At 43.5% G+C, this 22,944-nt stretch overlaps 2 protein-coding genes across 3 annotated transcripts in view; both read left to right on the top strand.

The window, feature by feature from the left end:
- Positions 1-9,938: 9,938 nt before the first annotated feature.
- On the top strand, positions 9,939-21,588 carry MAPK1IP1L (mitogen-activated protein kinase 1 interacting protein 1 like). 2 transcript variants are annotated; one of them, XM_054826410.1, is made up of 5 exons: positions 12,016-12,063; positions 16,270-16,346; positions 17,171-17,198; positions 17,739-18,452; positions 18,915-21,588. In XM_054826410.1, exons 1-5 carry the CDS (start codon positions 12,031-12,033, stop codon positions 18,924-18,926), a joined length of 864 nt encoding a protein of 287 aa, XP_054682385.1. In that variant the 5' UTR covers positions 12,016-12,030; the 3' UTR covers positions 18,927-21,588. The 2 variants fall into 2 exon arrangements, with proteins under 2 accessions (XP_054682387.1, XP_054682385.1); XM_054826412.1 differs by lacking the exons at positions 12,016-12,063; positions 16,270-16,346 and adding an exon at positions 9,939-10,050.
- The window catches only part of LGALS3 (galectin 3), a 28,067-nt gene continuing 15,121 nt past the window's right edge, over positions 9,999-22,944 (top strand). The window contains exon 1 of the mRNA XM_054826415.1: positions 9,999-10,050. The gene's annotated coding sequence lies outside the window, so the exon portion shown is untranslated. The remainder of the gene's footprint in view (positions 10,051-22,944) is intronic.

Here is a 22,944-nt window from a genome sequence, read left to right as displayed (position 1 = left end):
CCATGTGGCTGGCTGTGACCTCTCAGCAGTAGGAATGGGAAATCTCCACCCTGGTGTTTTTGGCAAGGAATATCTCCGTGTGATCTTCAGCCTCCCTGGAAATTCCTCATTTTTTCAGGACACCTTTGACCTGGCAAGCTGGAGGCTGAAGGCTTTTCTTGTCCGTCTCTTTACAGCAGAAATGCTGGCATTAGACAAGAAGATGCCTGAGATCCCGCTGCCACCAAGGTAACACAGGGTTGGCAAGGGGGACATCCTGTCATTTTTATACTCCTGTCATTTTTATGCTCTCCGAGCCAAATTATATCTTGGTGTGATGCTGCTGGCTCTGGTATCCTTGTACACAAGGAATCTTGGTCCCGTGCCCAAAGAGAGGGCAAATGTGAAGGAGAAATAGGAGAAGATTTTATTGGGGAAGCTATATTCAAAGGTGGCACTAAGTGGGAGGGTGCGAGTTTGAGTACGCCAGCAAGATGAGAAGCACTTGCCCTTTGTTGATTCACTAAGAACACACGCATTTATTAAGATAAGCCAAAAAAAAAAAACCCACCACCCAAACGTTCTCTGTTTGAGCAAATGCCTCTTCCCAAGTCCTCCTCTCTTCCAAGTGACTCAAAAAGCAATCAGCTCTCACCCTTTCTCACGCGTGAACAACGCTTGGTTTCTGCTGGATATTCCCGACAGGATCTTCTGCTACTGCAGGTACGATCTGTTGGTACAAATTACCTGAGTGGGTGGCAGATTCTTGGCTAGACAAAAAACTAACCGAGGAATAAAAGGATCCTTTCTTTCACACGAGCCGGGGGGACGCAGTGAATACTTTGATATTGTGCTTCATTTAATAGCAAAAGCGCAAGTAAATAATCCCTTGCTTTAACTGATCCTTTATTGTCCAGGCAGACAGGATTATTGAGGGGGAAGGGAAACGGGAGGATGGAGAAACTGGGCAAACTGGGAAATTGGGGAACCGGAGTCACCTGTTTCCGAGCACTTCCCAAGCTAAGCGTTGCGCCCCTGCTCTTTACTCTCCTTCCGCCAAACTGTACTCTTAACTGCTCTGATACCCACACTCTGTAATCAAATAGCGCTCCTGAAAGCACGTTTTGGAACCCTCTTTATCAAACATTTGGCCACATTAGGGTAGAAATTATTCTAGATAAATTCATTCAACGCTTTATGAGCTAAAAATGGCACATTTGTTATCACACAAATAACATATGGCATTAGCACATGAAACTTAAATGTTGTAGCAGCTGAAGTCACAGGTGTAGCTTATCCACCTTAACCTGAAATGCACCATGGTAGGAAGTAAAGCAAAAAGACGTACACCTCCCTCCGCCCCACGATGGCTGGAGTACCGTCACAAGCAGCCAAAATTCTTTCTTTCACCACCTCTGCCAGCTTCGCCTTCATCATATTTGTGCTCTAATACACTGACTTATCTAGTTTTATATAAAAGCAGAAGAGGTGAACGGCCATGCCAGGCTGGGCCAGAAGTCCATCGAGGCGAGTAGCCCATCCCCAGCGGTGGCCACAAGTGAAGGCTCAAGGAAGAGTAGCTCAGATAGTGGCCGGCCCAGTTCCATGATGGGGGCTTTACTGGGCTCAAAATCAAAATAAGCATTACTAGTAGTGAAAAGGTTAAAAAGTTATTTTGAATGAGGCACTAAATGGCTGTACACTGGTGTTTTTACAGTCTAAACATGATAGTGGGTCTTAATTTCTGACAGTAGTGAGATCTGTTGCAAACAACTGATTGCAAATCAGTGAATGAATGAATGAGAGCAGATCGCCAAAAATGTATACTTAATTCATTCATCAACTGCAGTTTAATTGTGAAAAAAAAAAATAGCAGGCAAATAATATATTTTGTCTAAAAGAAAAGTGCAAATCAGTGAATGAATGAATGAGAGCAGATCGCCAAAAATGTATACTTAATTCATTCATCAACTGCAGTTTAATTGTGAAAAAAAAAAAATTTTAGCAGGCAACTAATATATTTTGTCTAAAAGAAAAGTAATTCCCAGCAGTATTAGAGCTCAGTACAGTGCTGGCTATGAAATCTTTGCTGAGAGGGAAAGGAAAGAGTCCATTCATTTTTTACTGCACTCCAGCATAATCGTTTTGGAGTCTGATCCTGCAATCCTTGCTACTACCCACTTGTTCTTTAGAAACAATTCATGCGATTAGGAGCTACTCATAACTTTAAAGAGCATTGCACTTGTTGTTTTTACCTCCTGTTACTTCATTAAACCTGCGGTTCAAATAGCAGAGCTGGGGGAAGGCCTCCTGTTTGGGGAGTTGGTTCTTTCTGCTATTTTGGCAGCACATCTTGTTGTTTTCCCAGAATGTGTTTAGCTAAAGTAGCGCCGAGGCAGGAGTGTGACGCGGTCCAGAACAAGACTGGTTTTCTCAGGTCACCAACCGGTCTGGACCCTGTGGGCTGAAATATTACCGAGGAAGTGTTATTCCTGTTCATTATTTGTATTGCAACAGTAGCTGGATACTGCCAACCTCGAAACTAAAACAAGGAGATGCTCCATCTCCCGAAGAATTTCAAGTCCAAGCATAAAATAGGAAACACTATATGGATATAGGAGACGTGGTGGAGGGAAGGGGGTTCTGCAGCAGTGTTACTAACCAAGTCCGGGGCTGCAGTCATGGGATGGAGAATCAAAGGACGGGAATTTCCCAGAGGAGGAGGAGGAGAACAAGCTCCTGCCAAGCCGAGCAAAGGCAATGGGATCTGGGAAAGCAGGCAGCGGGGAGCGGAGGTTGCTGGAGGCAGTTTTTAAGTGCCCATTCTGCTAAACTGCCTCCAGCACCGCCCTGGGGAGCACGAAATAACACGGCAATTATGTCCTCAGATCCCTGTGATATTGTCAGAGCGCCCAGCATGTTTTGCAATGTACTTTATCACAATAGCCAGTTCCTTTTCTTTCTAAAGGGCTGTACACCAGGAGTATTTCTGCTAATTAACTAGGATGCAGTCACCCATGCGGGGCGGGGGGAGCGGAGAGCTTACAGCTGGGATTCCAACTCTGTTTCTTGAGACAATATTACAAACATTTAGCCCGGAGCGATAAGACCCTGGTCTGGCAGGGAGGAGAGCAGCCTGGCTGCTGGGAAGACACGGGATGAAGTTCAGATGTAGGATTTCCATGAAAAAAATCCAGTGCTGGGTTAACTTTTTTTTTTTTTTTTATTTTGCACTGCTTCAATGGGAACTCCCCAGGGTAAATCTGCACAAAGAGAGAAACCTGTCACCCAAACTCAGCTGGGCTGCAACTTTCTCATCTCAAACCTCATACAAAAAGCCCCGAAATCAAAGAGGAAGCTTTGAAATGAACTTTGGATCAGGCTCATTCCCAACCTTCCGTTATCTCACTTCCAATTTATCACTGAAATGTCTGCAATTCTCCCCAGGGAGACTTTCTAGTATTTAAACAGCTACTACCCTGCATAATTTCTTCCTGTTTTCATAAGAGAGAAGAGGAACTGAGAACATTATGCTAAATGCCTCAAGAGTCCAAAGAATAGAGAATTTCATGGAATTTTCTGAATTTATTATCATTGCTAAGGATGTGGCTGGAAACAACCCCAAGGTTAAAAAGTTCAAATGTTTGTTTTCTTTTCTTTTTTTAATGACTCTTGCTTGAAATGATCTTGACTTCAGTTAATTCCAGCCACATTTGCACTTTAAAGGATCTCTGTCAGACAGATATTAAAAAGTCTCATTTATTTATAGGAATCCTTCATACTTGGGTGACTATTGCCTTGACAAATCCATTTGACCTAAAATATGACTAAGAAGTGCATTTGCGGTATGTTTATTAGTTCAGAAAAAGTCTTTCCCGGGCTAATCGGTTTTCCGGCTGTAGTCTTCCAACAGGCTGATGGAAAAATAAGACCCAAAGAAGGAAGCGGATTCTTAGCAGCGATCATGAAAACTGCTTTATTCTCAGGGCATTTTTGCATGGCATTAGCAACTAAAAGGCACCACTTCAACACGGCACTTCAGTTATTTGCTGAATCAGGGCCTGAACGCTGAAGAGAAGGAGGAGGAATGACATGGGTGTTATTCCCACAGATTTTCTCAGAGGATTAAATGATTATTAGGTAATGGGACAAGATTTTACTGTATTAAAGTTGCAGTGGATGAAATTTGTGCTCTTTTGATGGGGTAGCTAAAAAGTGAGGAGGTAATTGCAGCCATCAAATCCCTGCCTGGAGCAGGGAGGGTAAAGGTAAGATACAAAACTTAGTCCTGGAATGGAGTAAACTCCCTCAGCTGCACCAGGTACCTAGCAAATGTGCATCCTGGTTTAGCATAGAAATGTTGGGGGAAAATATCCCCACTCTGAGAGATTCCTAAAACTACTGAAATTAACAGGTGAGCAGCGATTTGGTCTTCCTCTGGAGGATTTTGGGTTGGATGGCCAGCTTCTGCCCAGCTGCTATGAACCTCCCAGGTACGTGAGTAAAACAAGAGCCCTCCAGAGCCAGGCTCTCCACCGAACATCTTGCAAGCCGAAAAGGAAGTTCAGCCCACAGTGCCACGCACCCCTGATCAGTGCTGAGTGTAACACTTTCCATACAGTGTTTTATACTGAATACTCATGTCAATAATTCATCACACACCGTTCAGTAGCACCTTTGTCATATCAGTGACTTACAGATCCTTCACGAGCTCAAACGATCCTTACGCGCATCATTTCCTGAATTACTACAAGCCATTTGACTGTAAATGTGTTCCTTGGCACCAATCAGTGGATCATTGACCTTAGCAGTATGGCTACACCATCAATATACACCTGAAGTAGAGACATGAGCAACTTGGTATCGAACAATTAACTTCACATATAGAAATGCATAGACTGGTGGCTGTGTAAAACTGGAGATCTCAAAGACCCTCAGAGGGTTTGCAGAGAGAAGTGCCCGAGCGCAGAAGCATGTCTCAATGAACAGACCGATCCCATCTGCTTTGCACAGAAAGATAAAACGAGGTATGACGACACAGCCACCAATTGTATTTTGTATCAGAAATAGTGTGGCCAGCAGGACTGGGGGAGTGGTCATCCCCCTGTACTTGGCACTGGTAAGGCCACACCTTGAGTGCTGTGTTCAGTTTTGGGCCCCTCACTACAAGGAGGACTGGAGCGTGTCCAGAGAAGGGCAATGAAGCAATGAAGGGTCTGGAGCACAAGTGCTGTGAGGAGCGGCTGAGGGAACTGGGGTTGTTTAGCCTGGAGAACAGGAAGGTGAGGGGAGACCTGATCAGTCTCTACAACTACCTGAAAGGAGGTTGTAGTCAGGGGAGGTCGGTCTCTTCTCCCAAGTAACAAGTGATAGGATGAGAGGAAACGGCCTCAAGTTGTGCCAGGGAAGGTTTAGATTGGATAATAGGAAAAAATTCTTCACCAAAAGGGCTGTCAAGCACTGCAATAGGTTGCCCATGGGAGCAGTTGAGTCACCATCCCTGGAAGTATTTAAAAGACGTGCAGACGTGGCCCTTAGGGACATGGTTTACTGGTGGAGTTGGCAGCGCTAGGTTAACGGCTGGACTCGATGATCTTAAGGGTCTTTTCCAACCTAAACGATTCTACAATTCCATTATCCTAAACAGTGTCATGGGGAAGTGATGAAAAACCGAGTGATTGAGATTTAGCAATCCGGGCACATTCTTCCTGCTGGGAGCTGCTCACACGATCGCAGAGACGACCAGCAAACACCCCATGGCACGAACGACGCCTTCACACAGTACCGGCCTTGCCTTTGGTGTGTCTCCAGCTGTTGCTGGTGCGGGTGTAACCCCAGAGTGCCGATTGCTAGGGGCTCACAGGCTTTGTGGGGCGAGGATCATTCCACATTTCTTGTCTGTCTTCTTCTCCCAAGTATCTGGTGTTGCCCACAGTCACATGGGACTCAAGGCCAGTCTGTCCCACTGTGACTATTCTGAAGTTTCTCCATCGGGGGTGTGTGCGTGCCTGTGCGTTTATGTCCATTAGAGAATCTGGGCTACAGGAAAATCAACTCTGCCCTCGCTGCCAGGCCAAAGCCTCCAAAAGCCAGCTACTCCTCACCCTTTTCTCCCTCTTCAGAAAAAGATCTTCATTTACAATTACAAAACTAGAGCGAAATAAAATAAGGGATCCTTTTATTTGTCTTTTGCTCTTCAAGCTTTTGGAAAAAAAAAGTTTTCTAGCTTGTCTCCGCAGCAGTGAGCACTTGAAAGCATGATCCTTCAGAGAACGAAGAGCCATAATTTCGTATTATCATCGGCCTGTCTGTAAGCCAAAGAGCAAATGTCACAAAACTCATTGAGAGGCTGTGAGGGTTGCAACACCACACCAGGAACCACAGTTTGCAATTGGGCACGTGGAGGAAGGGAGAAGGGGAGGTCGGAACGGGGAGTGATAAAGGTTTGGATCCCTTGGGGAACCGTGGTTCTCTCCTTGGGGATGGGGAGAAGGCGGGCTCCACTCTGAGAGGGCAGATGATTCCCGTGAATTTCAGTGGTGTCACACGGAGTGGAGTTTTCTATTTCTTATCCACTAAAGAACAAGTGACGAGAGCTCTGTCTTCTGCTGCCAGACAGAATCACTACCTTCAAAATCTGAAAACAAACTCACGCGGTAGCTTCACACATGAGCAAGGCTCTACATATCCACCACTGTGGAAAGAAAATGCACCCAAAAAATTCACTCCCTGTCACGGAAAACTCGTATGTTAGTACCTAAATGACTGTCAAAGTGTCTTTAATGACAGTTCACCTGCTCATAATTTCACAAGCAGAAAGCCACGCTTCCTTTCCAGTTCAATCCAGTTTATCTCATCCCCTCAATAGGGTGCATTTGCCATCCCAACGCACTTTGAACCAGTTTTATGATTTTATCTTCATGGCAACAAGCCTCTGCCTTGAGAAAGAGCACTTATTAACTAGAGACAGTGTCATTTTCAAAGTGATTTATTTTATGAGGGTTTTGAAATAAATTATCAGTCAGTGATTGGCCATAGGGGAAAAGCACGTAAAAGCTTACCACATGCATTGAACATACCATCTGGTATCCTTTAAAATCTAGCTTCAGGGTGGCTCAGCTAATTCTTCAGAGCGCACAATGTTCACAGTGCACAGTGAAGCATGAATACAAAAGCCGAGTGACATCGCCCAGCAAGAATCAACGCTGTAACTGAAGCTTAATATCTTCTATCTCACTGTTCCAGCCCATCATCAGAGACTGGCATTTTCTTAACTAAAACTGACGTTACATTCCATAATTTTAATCTCATTTAAAAAAAAAAAAAAAGGCGAATCCTTTTATTTTCTGGTTGGATAGAAAAGGGATGCCTCCACTGTGTCTCAGGTTTCCTCCTTCTGACTAGCTGATGTAAAAGCAGGAGGTACAAATAAGATATTGTTATTGTTCCTCTGAATTTATTGTTTCTGGCACGCGCAGCCCTCTGGGTGCGATAAAGTTTCCTGACTCTGATGCTTGTCACATTTCAAGATCTGTGCTATTGTCCCTGAAAAGTATTAAATCAGACAATTTAAGTATTGTCTGTTGGTCTTTTACACCAAAATAAAAGCTAAGGCAGGCAATTATGCCCAATTTTGCCACCGAAAGACAAGAGAGATGCTGAGTTCAGAGGGGAGCCGCTGGCGTGGTTGGGGGGAGCAGAGCATACGACATATGAAGAGAGTGGAAATTGTATTTTTGAGCTAGGAGAGAGTGGAGGAGGGATCTCACTGCAGCCTCCAGCCCCCCAGAGCGGGGTTACAGAGCAAGCAGATGCTTCACAGAGGTACGTGGCAAAAGGACAAGCAGCAACAGTCACAAGTCGCGGCAAGGGAAAGTCTGACGAGATGCGAGGAATAATGGTAGTATTCATAGTGACAGTATTTAGGGACTGGGCTGAATGTCCAGAGATATTGTGCAATCTCTGTCTCTGGAGACACTCAAAACGGAGCCGGACAAGGTTCAAAGATAGCCCTGTTTTGAGCTGGAGGTTAGACCAGAGCTTCTTCGTGATCCAAATATTTATATGATGCTTAAGAAAAAACAAAGTGGCCTGTGCTTGTAACAGAGGCAACAGCACGGGCCCTGCAATGTGGACCTGTAACAAAGAACTGCCTTCACGTTATTATACCAAACAGCCTTGCTGGATAATTTAAATAATACCATTGCAGGTCCTACAATGGAAAATAATTCCTCTTACTAATTGGGAGCCAAATTTCTTTCACACAGCTTCCATTGTCTTCTTTAAGAGCCACACGCAAGCTCTAAATTTGCAATTTCATCCCAACTTTTTTTTCCATTACATAATTTAGAGTGCAAAGTTATGTCTTCCAATAGGATGTGACCAGGGCTCCGCATTAGGCCCCTTGAGTCTTATTCCTGGCACTAAGATAGATTGATTGCACACAAATTATATAAACTCTGCAGCTCTTTTTACAACCTTCAGAATATACATACACACAGATGAAGACCGACGCTTCCCTAAAGCAGGGGAAATAAATATTTGTACAAAAAATCATCATCCTTTGTGCTTCTGCAGAAAGGGGGGTACATTTATTAAACATTGGGTGATCCTAACCTCAAGGTTGGCGAGGGTGGCCAGTGAGGTGCTATTGCAGTCCCAGTTTGCTATTTAAGGTGAGACCTCATCACCATCGTCAGCTGCATCTGTGCTCATTAATTAAGGTTTCTAACAACCAGATTGCTCAGGAAGAAACGTCACGCTCTGGGGACTCCTGCTGTCACCGCCGGCAGTCCAGGACACGGCAGCAACTGCCCACGGCAAGGCCTTTCAAGCATGGAAAAGCGAAGGTGAGCTGAACACAGCTGGGAGAAAGATTGATTTCACTCTTATTTGCTCATTTCTATCAACGAGGCCACGCCAGAAGTGCCGTTTCTACACCAACTCCCAGTCATTGCTGTTCTTGGAAAGGCAATTGTGAAAGAACTGTGAAGTCAGCCTAAATTTTCCATGGCATTTAATTAAATTCGGAGCGAGCAGATTAACCAAGTTACCATGCCATCATGGGACTAGGTCTGTAGCGAATACCCTTTCAGTTTAGGTAGTAATGATTTATGCAAATAAATCAGTAAAAACACTGCGTTTTCATGCCTGTTGCAGTTACTGTAGCGCCTGGGGCTTACTCCTGCTGACGATTTTTCCCAGTAGCTTCAGAAATAGCTGAATAATGACCTTGATAAGTGCAAATAGATGCGCAGTTGCCAGGAGAAGGGCGCCAGCGCATGGGACACAACCATCAGCACACGCTCGGCATCGCCCACATTTCTGCCGAGTTTAATGGAATTATCTGTGTATGCAAACGGATTAGTGCCATAGCTTGGAGGGGCAGGGCAGGAAAACGATGCTATATACTTAGTCCTCCTTACCACGAGGGTCTGAGGATACAAAGGTATGCAGGGAGATGTCACTTCTCTCTTATGAGAAAACCTGCCAAACTTTCAGGTGCGCCATCCATCCTTTAGGTCTGAAATGTGAAAACTGAGCGTTTTGGGTAACTCTTAAGTAAAACTTGGTGGGATCTTGCGCTAGCTGAGGGGAAAACGAGACAGCCAAGGCGGCAAAGGGCTACAAGTCACCCTCGTTCCGCTGGAAACACCCCTTGGTGGGCGGCGGAACAAACGTAGCCAAGTATTCCCGACTCTCGGCGCTGCGAGGCCGCTGCCGGGCGGGGCAGGACAGCCTGTCCGGGGAAACCGCGGGCCGCCGGCCGGATCCTGTCAGCGCCGCAGCCGCCCCTCGGCGCGCGGGGGCGGGAACGCACCACGTGACCGCGAGACCGCGCCACGGGGTGGGAGGGTTAGTGGGGTTGTCACGTGACCCGCAGCGGTGTGGGCGGGATGGGGGCGTGGCGCTCCCCGAGGTGGGTGGGGCCAAGCGCGTGACCTTCCGGGCGGTGAGGAGGCGGGGCGTGTGACGCAGTTCCGCTTCCGCCTGGGCGTCGGGGTGGCGGTGGTGCTGCGGGCCGCCGCCTGCTGCCTCGCTCCTGGCCTGCGCCGCGCTCCTCCCGCACAGGTACCCGCCGCCGCGGAACGGCGTTCTGCCGCCCGCCCGGCCCCTCAGCCAGCGGGAGGGAGGACCTGACCGAGGGGAGGAGGGGAAAGGGAGGGGGTTCCATCCCACACCCCAGCGGCGGAGCCGCCCCCGGGGACCGCAGGGCCGCAGCTGGCTCTTCCCCCTTCAAACCCCCCGGGAGAGGCGGGCGGGGAGGTGCCGCCGCCTCTCCCAGCCCCGGCGAGCTCTGGAGGGTGGTACCGGGGGTCGCTGGCCTCGAGTGAGTGGCAGACGGCAGCCTCCCCCGCCCGGAGACCCGCCGCCTGGGGAGGGCGTAGCGCCTCGGGGTGCCGGCCTAATGGCTGCTGCCGCTTTCGGTTCCGTGGGGCTGGCTTTGCTGGGCTCTGCAAAGCAAAGGAGAGGCGTTTGTAGCGGATCCTGTCTTCCTCCGTGTAACGGTGGTGGCTGCTGTGTCTTGCCTGGGTAAAATATCTTGTCGGCGTGTATTTGTGCTATGTGGCCGTAATCTATACGTGACAGTCTAAATGAATGTGAATCGCATATAAGTGACTGTTTAACTTGAAGGTTTTTCACTAGAGAAGGTCTTGGGGAAGTCAGCTTCTCGAAGCTGATTCATTTTAATCAGATGTTAACATACTTAAGGTAGCTGACTTACCGGGGAAGCTAGCACCGTGTGGTATCAAAGGGCACACTGCTTGGAGGGAGAACTACTTATCCGAAAGGTTTCACCTCTGAGAGAGAACTTGTTTCTAGGTGAATTCAGTGGAAAACAGTGTTGATCTGATGCTGTTCAACCTTAGAGTCAGTGAATGTAAGAGCAAAGTTAGCTCTCTTTTTTTTTTTTTTTTTTTTTTTAAACAAAAGACACACCCTGAAACTACCCTCCCCAAGACCTGTGGAGACCAGTGGCTGATGTAAAAATTTGTGATAAATATCAAAGCTAGGAAGGACTTTAGATACTTTTGAAACTTGAGTTCATTCAGGTACGTTTCAACAGTGCCAAATCAAGATGTGAAAGATGCCAGCCATGCAGTGAGATTGTATCCTGAAAAGCAGTTATCCTGGAAAAGAGCCTTGGTAAAGGAACAGAAAGCTGTGTGGTTTTGTTTGTCACCAGTGAGGCTAGAACTGGAATATGACACACAGTTTTGATGTCTTTGTGGCAGGGGAAAAAAAAAAACAACCTGTAGTGAAGATGTTTGATAGTCAGTCACGCTTGGTCAGTGTGGTTATTTAATCCAAAACAAATAAAAATATTTAAGCTGATAATCTCTGAGTGTATAGCTTTGGTGGGAGGAGAACACAAGTATTCTTTAAATAGATTTTACAGCTAGTTCAGGAAGACTTTTGAAGAATTGATAATTGGAAACTAAAGCTATAAATGAGAAAAAAGCACTTTTTTTAAAAACGAGGATAGCATGATGAGAATGGGCTCCGTAGCTCTCAAGAAAGCTTAGAAGCCATTATGGAAGATACGTTTTAATTATTCTGAGCTGCTGGACGACTAGATCTTTTGCAAGATTCACAGGGTAGGATGATGTGGACAGGAGTAATCTTTGGCAGTGGAGACTTGCTGATCTCCACTGGTTTTGTATCACAGCTGGCACACAAACAAGCCACCTCAGGAGTGATGTATGTTTGCCGGGTTTGGAACCATCTGCTTGTAATGTGGTGACCAGCTGAAGTGATTAGGTTTGGTTGTGGTGGGGAGGCAGCTGTGAAACTGAATGGCCTGCCATGGGTGGAAAACTGGAACAGATTACAGTTCCTTATGGCTTTATATTTTACAGGTCTTGGAAACCGATAAGACCTCTATTTTGATTAGGTGGGGGTTTTTTTTCTGGTAGCTGATAATTTATAGCAAATGCACTTACATGCATCATTTTGGTTGTCACTCTTAATTCTGTCCAGAAAATGTGAAAACTGAAAATCTGAAAACGAAAAATCTGACTTACCTCCTTTTTTTCAGTCAGGACAGACATGGGAAGGGGCAAAAAGATCACCAAATCTCAGGTAGCTACTAATGATGTAACTGTTGGGTTTTTTTCCCCTGCCAGCCTGTTTACTAGTTGTATTTATTCTCCCAATGAATAAATGTGCAGATCAGACTAAACAATTGCATGGTCCGCGAGTGTTGCTGAGAAGGCATTAAAGATAAGGAAAGGCCAGCTATAAAATGTTGATGCTTAATGCCTGAAGGTAGGAGCTGCAGAAATTTGCATATTTTAGAAAACATTTAGAAGCTGTCAAAGATTTGGTGTCTCTTCCATTTCATCTGTATAGCTATGTTGGGTAGTTCTACTTATGTGGGCAGAAATCTTGTTGTAGATGAGGTTATGCTGGTAGGTATTAGTCATGTTACAGTGACAAAAGAACCTCTTTGCTGACAGAGCCATGCCACCCAGTGGAAATGCAGTGGAGCCTGTTGCATCTAGAAAGCATTTTTCTGTGTTTGAAAGATGATCTTGGAGACAGGAACTAAATCTGGCACATCAAGTGTTCAAAAAATGTCATACAACTCAGGAAAAAGAAAACCAGCTAGCAGTTGATGCTTCGTTTTTGGATAGCTTTAGTAAAAGAAAGAAAAAGTGTTTTGGACAGCTCTTTCTAACAGGAGTCTCTAGGGACCAGTGCTGGATAAAAGCCAGGAAAGGCAAGAGCATGGGAAAAAATGCTACTGCATCCATCACTTTCAGTTGGGCTGGATGTGATCAGACAGTTTAGAGCTTAAAAAACATGGTGGAGCTGTTTTGTTGTGGAAGCTGACGGATTTAGTATGCCGCACATAGCACCACGCTTCCAGAAATGGGGTTTTCACAACTGCTGCTCAACCTTCTTCCGTGTGGAGCCCGGCAGGCTTGCTCGTCTTCACCTATCTGCTGTTAATTCTCAGGAGGAGTTTGGGGGTGTCTGAGGGGCTTTGGACTCTGGCCTGAAGATTTTGCTGTGTATAGTTTCTGGGTAGGTGCAGTGGAAATCCTTCGTGCCCTCCCATCACTCTTAGGATAAAGGATGAGAAAGATGCTGCTACTAGCTGCTTTTTTTTTTTTCTCCCCGGATATTGGTCACCTCTCTCTTTCCCTTGCTTTAGCTTCGCACTTCTGGCCAGATGTGTTTTCAGAGGTGGCTGAGAAATGGTGCCCTGACCAGCTGATCTGGAGCTGGCAGGCTCTGTGCTTCTGGAAAGCAGGGGATGGTTCCAGGGGCGGCGGCCTTCAGAAAACAAAGGAAATCTTATCTTGCAGCACAGTGGATGCAAGCAGGACTTCAATTTGAAAATGCCGTCAGTTCTGTAGTCTTTCTACTCCCTGCCAAATTATTTAAGCTCCTGAACCCTCCTTCTTCCATTCACTCTTTCTTCCCCCCAACTTGAGGAGAGAATAATTTGAAGTAGAGTTAAATGTAGCAAAACGGACGTCTATGACATGAATTCGCTTTTTTTTGCTCATATCAGTGCTTGTGCAGTGCTTTTCTAGGAAAGCTTCAAGAGAAAATGAGAGTGCATTCGTTAACTCTGCCAAGTCTAAAAATCTAGTCAAGACACCATTCAGTACATTTTTGTAAAATCTTGAGCCCACACATAATCGGTGGGGACTTTAAAATGGAGTTGCTTTGAGCTCTTCTGACTGAGAGTGTCTCTCAGTCTTAATTTGTGAGCTTGTGAATGCTTCGGGCAATACTTTTAGAAATATAATTGATATTTCAGTAAGGTTTTGATTGAAATTCTTCATACTAGTGTTGAACAGCTTATGGAATGGAATATAAGCTCTAGATTTTAGTAGAAATTAGTTCATATGTTGTCTGAATGTGTCTAATGGTAATTTCAGTTTCTTTTTTATTAAATGAAGGTGGCAGTGCCTGGATTAAATGTATGTTTAAGAAATGTCCCCGAAGTAGGCCATCCTGTCTGCAAAAGGATCCTTGACATGCTTGGCGTTGACTCAGTTATGCCAAATGTTGCCAACAAATGTTGCTCTAGTCTGCTTGCCAAAGTAAAAAAGCCACTAAATCTCATTATAAGCTACTCTTAAGTATGCTTTTTTTTTCTTCAGAAGTCTTGCAGCAGAATTGTTGCCTTAATTTTCATGGCACAGAAATATTTTGAAATTATCTGCTGACAAATATTGGGGATATGTGTTGATATTTTGTAAGCAGGCCTGTTTCGACTGTATTCATCCACCACTTGGACTTGAATTTACTACTCTGTCACTTTTGTGACAAATCACGGTATTTTCTTCTGACAACTTTAGGTTTATTTCCTCTCTTCCTTCTCTCCGTTGCAGCTTATGTTGTAACTTCTTCTGTGGGCTTTTTTCAATCTCTTGTAGATCTGTTTTTCAGTTGGTCTTATCCCATCTTTTTATCTGCCTAAAGAAAGGAGGATTCTCTTGGCCTGTTTTGATGTTGCATTTTTGCTAACCTGGGGTGATTATGAATACATGTACATGCTCACTTATGTAAAAAGGTTATTGTACTTGACTCTATATTAATGATTGATTTCCCATATTTTGTGGGTTATTTTAAATAGCTTCTGTGTCTGCATAGGTAAATTGAACTACAGTGCCACTAAAAAGCAGTTATCGACTCCTGATTATTATTGAGCATGGTTCATTGCAAAAACTAAAATTCTTTTAACATGAGAGGTATCTACTGAAGAGAAATTGAGCTTTTTCTGGTAGATGTCTCAAACAGCTGAGCTGTTAATGGTGGGAGCAGAAACCACTTTCTTGATGTAGTTCAGTTGGTTTCTCAACTTGAAACAAATGGTCATTGATCTGACCAGTGTACCTCATCTGATACAAAGATTCAGGTATTTGTAGTTACTTGAAGGAACTACTGCTGTTAAAAGCTAATGTTGGAGCTTTAACAAACTTTTGGATTCATGCCATTAGCCACTGATTTCCACCAGGGCGCTAACTTTGTGGATGTGTATTTCTTAAAAGGTTTATTTAAATTATTAGGTGTTTCTTAAAAGGTTTATTTAAATTATTAGGTGTAACTCAGGAAGTTCACTGTGTTTCCACAGGGGGCTGGGTTGCTTGATGTGGTCATAAATAACTTGGGAAATGAGATGAGCAGTGTCTTGATATGAAGCTATTTGGGAAAGTAAGGATTAGGTAATAAATGGCAGATATAATTCAATGTCGATAAATCTGATGTAATTCAGAGTAGATAAATGTAGAACGGTGCATATAATTTCATATATAAAATGATGAGCTAACCCTTAACACTGAGGAATGAAATATTGCTGGAAAAGTGTCAGTTCAGTAGTGATCAAAAAGCAGATGAAATGTTAAGAAGTATTAGGAAGGAAATAGAGGACAAACCAGAACATAATTACGAAACTGTATAAATCAGTGGTTATCCCACATCTTGAATTCTGTGTGGTTCTTTCTTGTCATTCATCTCAAAAGCTACAAAAGAATTGGAGCAACCTCAAAGAGAAGCAGTGAGAATAATCAAAGGTATGGAATAGCTGCTGCACAAAGGTCAATGAAATAAGCTAGAGCTCAGCCTGGAGAAGGAACAGCTGAAAGAAAATGGTAAAAATCTGTAGAATAATGAGCAGCATGGGCAGGGTGGATAAGAATAGACTTCATCAGCTGCAAGAATAAAGTAGCAACAGCTGAAACTGGTAAGATCCAGGTTTAGAACAAAGGAGGAGGTGCCTTTTTGCGTAACAAATCCTTGCCAATGGATGTTGTAGGTACAAGCGGGGAAGCTAGACGTGTTTGTGGAAAAGAAATTATTTGAGGGTGGTTATTCCATAGAAATTGCCTACAACCTAGGAAGTCTCTGAGCTTGGAATCATTGAAGTATTGGGGTCATCCCTGTTGTTCTTACCTACTGTCATTGCTGAAGATAGAATGGGATGCTGAGCTAAACGGCCCCTTATTCTGATCCAGTACTATCTTAAGGTCAGGAAATTGTGTAGATTGTAAGAAACTTACCATACAGTTTCGGAGAAGACTCTAGTTTATCTGTGCGTTATGTAATTGTTAATGTAATGGAGCTTATAGCCTCCAGCAAATAGGTTTATCTGTACAAAGCTCTATCCCTGAGACCAGTCTCTGTGTTAGAAGTCAGGCCTTCACCATCAGCAAGGGAAAACAAGGATTTTTTTTCATAGGGATCCACTTGGCAGTAGTATTTGCACTCTTATATTTTGCTTTTTTTTCTCCTCTTTCATTCCTTTCTATCTTCTATGCTCTCCCCTAGAACTTTCTGGCTGCACTGGGGCGTGTCCACCTACTCCACCTGCTCTTGGTCATCCTTTCAAGAGTTCTTCACCTCTAGTCAGTATTTGTTGTCAGTCAAACTGAATATTACTTGAGGTTATATATCAGCTTCCCTTTTGTATGGCTATTAAAGATTGACAAAGCCAACCAGTTTTCATTGTGCTGAAGCTCAGGAAAGCTCTACATGCAGTAGTTGCCTTCATGGAAAGATAGCACATGACTCATTGCTCCGTGTTTTCAATATTTCTTGTGTTGAAAGGTTAGAAGCTAGGTATGCATTAATGACACCGTGGCTGTGTCTACGTTCACTTAAGGCTAGCTAGCCAGAGTCAGTGAACATAAATAATAGCATCCACTACCTTTAGTATGTTCTGAAATAATTGGAGGATATTAGCAAACTAGAGGTCTTATTTCTGACAGTAAGATCTGCATGGGGATTTAATCATGTTTCGGTTTAGATGTGTTAACTTCACCTGCAAGCAGCCTGCCATAACTTTTCTGAGTCCCAGTTTAGAAAAGACCTTGAATGCTTTACAGGCATCACTGTCTGGGTAGGCTGCCTACTCGCTATGAATATTTGAAATATTTTTTCTTAGCGTAATGTGACCCATTTACATTATGTGTCGGTCCTCTCTGAGAGGAGACGGGTAGAGGCTGAAGACTTTCCTTCTTGTGAGAACTTTATCAAGAGGAAAGTATTTGAGTAGCACACATCTGTATGGGTCAGAGTCGTTAAAACAAAGCCACTGCTAAGAAGTGCTGCCAGTTCAACACTTACTGTGGTTTGAATGAGACAAATGTAGAGTTTGTCTCGTGAGCTCTTGCTTGAAATACTTTTATTATTTTCAACAAATTTCACTTTATCTTACCTTACTTTTCAGCAAAATGTCTGGAACTGATGATTTTTCGGTAAGTAACAGTTTTTCTTTCCTGAAGATCAGCCAGTTGTGTTACTTCATTCTAAAAGTTGATGTGCTTTTTCAAGAAGAAGGGGAGCTTACAGTTGAGAGGCGATTCCCTCTGTATTCCAGTTGTGGTGTTTTCCTTTTGGGTAGATGTAGCAATCTCTGGACTGAACATATGATGCTGTTAGGTGCCTTGTGGGTTCTCTTCTGCTGTGATATTAACAAAGGAGTTGCGCTTTAATACTGTCAGAATAGCTATAATGGAAATCTATGAAAACCTTTTTGGATTTGCGCTGAAATTGCTTATTGCTATGTGTGGTAGGTTGCCTTTTATCTTTGGTTTTCTAACTGCAGCATGTCAGAATGCCTCTTCTACCTTAATGATAGAAGCTGCGCAAAAATGAATGTAATCATCTCTGCGCAGCCACAAAGAACTCTTCTCCTCCCATTTTGGCAACTGAAACATATACACGTAGAGGGTGAATATCTGCAACTACCAAGTCCAGTAGGCATTTTACATTCTCACTGACGCTTTATCTTTTAGTTGGCAGATGCTTTACCAGATCAGTCGCCTGCTAAAACCTGCAAAGTGAGCAGTACAAAACCTGGTCAACAGCCTGGTCAGCCACCACAGGCTTGGCCAGCTTCAAATCCTTGGAACAACCCAAGCGCTCCGCCTACAGCGCCAACCGGACTGCCACCAAACACGTCTGCTTCCAGTGTGCCATTCGGACCTCCACCCACAGGAATGTATCCTTCAATGCCCCCTGGACCGCCTGCTCCATTTCCTCCTCCTCCTACTGGACCCTCTTGCCCTCCTCCTGGTGGTCCATATCCACCCCCAACTGTGCCAGGTCCAGTCCCACCAGGGCAATATCCTCCACCAAATATGCCCTTTCCAGAGCTTCCAAGACCTTATGGTGGTCCAACAGAGCCAGCTGCACCTCCTGCTCCTGTTGGGCCATGGGGATCCATGCCCTCTGGAGCATGGGGACCAACAATGGGAGGGCAGTATCCTGCACCTAGCATGCCATATCCACCCCCAGGGCCATATTCCGCTCCTACCCAGACTCCAGGGGCTGCGCCAACAGTACCATGGGGTACAGTTCCACCTGGAACATGGGGACCTTCACCGCCAGGTCCATTTCCTCCACCCACAGGATCATATCCAGCTCCAGGACTATATCCTACGCCCCCTAATCCTTTTCAAGTGCCATCTGGTCCTGCTGGTGCTCCATCAATGCCTGGTGGTCCCCATGTAAGTATTTGATTTTGGTCTTGAATTACTCTAAAATGTTGTACTTTTAAGTATGGAAATTCAGTAGCGTAACACCTAGTAGTGCAGGTAATCAATTTCAGCACATCTGTCTTACTTCTGTAGTCACTGGAATAATAGCCAGCTTCTTAAATGCCTAACTAAATATGCCAGAACGGTGAAATTATATCAAGCTGGAGTGTGTCTAAGCATCACAGTACGGTGGTCTTCCACTACTTGGAAAGCCTTCTCTAAAAGGCAAAAAAGGGGGGGGAAAGCCTTGTAATAATTTCTGAAAGAGAAAATATTCTGGTCTCTGTAGTCTAGAGAGATTGCTGCTAGGGCACATAGGGAGTGAATAACAAATTATAAGGATGATTTTGTTTTTAATTAAGAATTTTTGTAACTGTGAATTAAGTGCTTTGTGAAAAGCCTGTATTGACCATGAATTATTGTCTCTTGCAGCCTTACCGTTGAATACATTCTGGGCAACAAAATACTGTAGCTTTCCACCTTCATCCACTACTTACAGAGATTTTTACAGTTTTTGTTTCAGTAATGTTTGGGGCTATGAAGAATACTTGCCTCTTGTATGTGCATTTGAGGTATGAAGGAGCAGTTTGCATAAATTTACCTTGCTCGTATGCTGGCATAATTGGTTTAATAAAATGAATTACGAAGAGCAGAATTAAAACTAATACCTGTGGTTCTTATGTTGGCAAGTATTCCTTGGAAAAATGGGAGGTGCCAAGTAAGGATTATAAAGAATCGGGCCCAAGGACTTAAAAAAAAAAAAAAAAAAAAGCATTAATTCTTAAATTTCCATGAATGCTTTAAGTCTTGTTGCCAGACTTGTGCTGGTCACTGAATGGATGAATAGTCATATTTTGTCTATTTTCAGGTTATTCTAAAATGTTAATAAAAAGTGTTTCAAGATTTTTGTCAAGAAATCTAATTTTTGAACATGCTACAGTAATTCAAACTAAAGAGACAGAGCATGTGAACTTGAAGGTTTTCTCAGCATTTTGTATATACTCAAAACAATTGCTCAGTCTGGGACTACGGAAGCGAAGATACGCATTTGAAATACTCGGTCTGACTTGTCAGCACACTGTTCGTGTTCACAAACAGGCATTTATGTGCAAATTAAATAACCTGGATGTGCAGTTAACTTTGAATCAACAAATGTGAGTTTTATGCATGCAAATGAGGACATCATTTTGCCAGTTCTCATTCTGTGGTGGTTGGAAGTTTGACTTGGTCTGTGTAAAGAGAAACTGATTCCCAATTAGGTACTTCCCTATTTCTAACCTAGGTTCTAGTCATTTAAAATTTGACTTTGGTGAGTTGTGTAAACTTGGCAGAGTCTTTCAGAGTCCCTGGAAACTGAACTTGAGCTTAAAAGATCAAAAAAACCCCAACAAATCCTAACCTGACAATTCCCTTCCCGGCGGTTTTTGGCACAGTGTTTAGTTCTATTGGCTACAAAGATCCTTATTGCCACAGTTGGAAACGAGGAGGTCTCACTGGGGCTCTGCTGAATATTGTATCGAGGAGGAGTCCTCTGTTCTCAGCTTAGGTGTCTGCATACCTCACTGAGTAAGCGTAATTTGGGAGGAACTGAATGTCCAGCAGCCTGTGCACTGCTGTGTAGCTGTTTCCCCCCTCTCTGAAGGGGCAACGCAGTAAGTTTTCATATTCCTGCCGTATCTGTGCAAAGCGCATGCAAAGGGTTCGCTGCAGTTACCCAGACACACAGCCACGTGTCGGTGAGGAGTTCTGGCACTCTTTGTGGTACTTCATAGCCTAGATTTTCACCATGGACAGTTTGTTTCATCCCCAGCTGGGGATATCCTAACTTAGCCTCTGTAGGTAGAATTAGCAACAGATTTTGCTTAACATCGTTGCTCATTAGGGAGTCTTTGTATCATGGAACTGTGAAAGCGAGTTAATTCTCTTCCAGTACCTTATCGTGGCTTCCTGCATGCATGTGATGGACTTCTTAAAAACAAATGGGGTGACCTGGTGGTGATGCTTGTCACTACTCTTAGCCTTTATGGCAAAGTCCTGCAATATTTTTGCAGAAGAAAGCGGTCAGCTTAGCTGTGGCTGTTTTAATGTCATGAAAGCTAATAGCAAAGGTACATGTATTTTTTTGTTTCAGGAAGACAATACTGGAGCTGAACAAAAATCCTTAGCATTTCAGCTTAAACCCTGGCATCTTTAACCCTAGAAATAGGAACCAAAAGTGCAAGTCTTCACTAACCTTAAACAAGCCCCACTTGCCCCCCGACACCAAACAACAGACTTGGCTTAGATCTTGGCAAGACTGATTAAAAGCAAATATGGGAGGACATCGACTACATTTGCTCAAGTGCTTTTTTTTCCATACCTGCAGCCTTAGATTATAAATCGATGTAATGAAAAAATATTTATTCCAAATGAATGGATCATGCAGTAGCAGCACTCCAGTTTGAAATTGCTCTGGTGGTATGTCTGCAGGGAATGGGAAGAAGTAGGAAAGGATAAAGCAAACGTAGCAAGTAATGATTTTTTGGAAAGGGGATTTGTAAAAGTAACTAGACTTCTAGGTTCTTCCTGAAATAGGCAGGATTTATTACTGGAACATTTAGGCTAAAATTCAGTATATATGGGATGTTTTTCAATGTATATTCGTATTTCTTGAGGTCATGAAAACTGTTTCATAACCCCTTTGTTTTTGTGAGCAAAGTTCTTTGCATAGCAGTGAAAAGGGTATACCTGTTAATCTATTGTGTAAAAACTCAAGTTGTCACTATATACTGTGTAGTAACTTTATCACATGTTATGTCAAGTGTGAGCAACTTCTGGCCTGAAGCTTTTGCAATGGAATTTGTACATTTCTATGCATCATTTGAGTTAAATTGCTGAGAAGTTCATTTTGACTTGTGCTTTGAGATTGCCATACTGCATTTGTTTACAATAAGAAATATAAGCAATCACATCTTTAAAGTATAGATTATCACCTGCTGCTGTATTTTCTTTAGATGAAACAAATATTGCTGTATGATAGTGAGAAGCTATAAATACAGGATTTGATATTTTTTTGAAAATGCTGTCACTTTTGTATAAGATTAGACATTAAACGTATTTTCAAGACTGTCGTGTTTACTGTTTTTCAATTACTGCTTTTGACATGCTTGTGTAGACTTTTGCCTTGAATGAATAGTAAAAATAGGACATCCTTGATTTGCAAAGACTGAATATAAAATCAGAATGACTTGACTTCTGTGAGTGTTTTTCCTCTTCCTTTTCTGATTTTCACAGCCTGTGCATAAGGCATATGAAGCGTGGATGCGACCGTTGCTATATTGTAGCATGTCATTCTCAGGTATTGCTTGTTCACATACTGCCTTGGTCATTAAGAGAAAAAAAAAGACCTGATCTTGCTTGTTCTAGAGGAGGAATGGGACTTATTTTTCACCTGTGAAGAGCATGCTGTGTTTTCTTTGTTTTTTCCCTGGCTCTGAACAATTCCTATGCTAGATTGACACATCTGGATGTGGTAAGTGACCTGCAAAATGATATTTTTATAAGCTTATCGGGAGTTTGATGGGATAGGCATCGCTCCATTTACATCATTCGTATATAGAGGCTTGCGGAATGGTTCACACTGAGCTGGCCGATGCTGCTGCCTTTGTTCACGCCTTCACCCTTTCTGGAAGGTAAAAATGGCAGCAGCGAGCAGTAAAGAGTGGGAACAAAAATATTTATCCACTTTAAGGCTTTGAAAACAAGCTCCTGTTAATGCACCGAATGTAATCCTTACATCTGTTAATGAACCATACAATTATGGCATTGTCCTCTCCTCTGGATTCCTCAAATGAATTGTCTCCTTGCAACTCTTTTGCACTGGTAGAGATGAGGACATGGGTGTGCTGATCCACTGATGTTAATTCTTACTGCCCTGCAGGCCCAAAAAACTGGAATCAAATTTTTTGGGGGTGTATCTGACAAGTGATACTTATCTACGTAACTCATAGGGGAGTACATAGCTTTGAAAAACTACTTGCAAAGGGAGTAAGTACGTGCATGGTTAGATCCATGGCGTAGGCAGTGTTAGTTCTGGCCTGTTGTGGTGAAGGCAGAAGCTTAAACTCTCTGCAGGCAAGTTCAGACCCGTTTCTTTGCGCAGGGACTGATTCAGTGACCAACCTGCTTAAAACTGCCTCTTAGGCCTGTAGGGAAGAACAAAACTGTTCATACATACTTCTCTTAATAGCGCCTTTCCTGTTTCTGAAGTTGAGCACAAAATTCCAGTTATTAGGATGCCACTCCATACGCTTCAAACAGCCGTCATTTGCCAGGCGCGTAACAGATGAATGTGTTCAGCATCATCTGGCAAATCAAGAAATGAGTTTCAACTTTAATACAAGTTTCTAATCAACTTGTATGTGCTGCAAGATTAACTGTCAGCACGTTACGCAAGGCAGCGTGCTTACCTCGAGACACCCAG

Source organism: Grus americana, chromosome 5 (assembly GCF_028858705.1).
Source record: "Grus americana isolate bGruAme1 chromosome 5, bGruAme1.mat, whole genome shotgun sequence".
Classification (NCBI taxonomy): domain Eukaryota; kingdom Metazoa; phylum Chordata; class Aves; order Gruiformes; family Gruidae; genus Grus; species Grus americana.
This window is presented reverse-complemented; position numbering and strand designations above follow the sequence as displayed.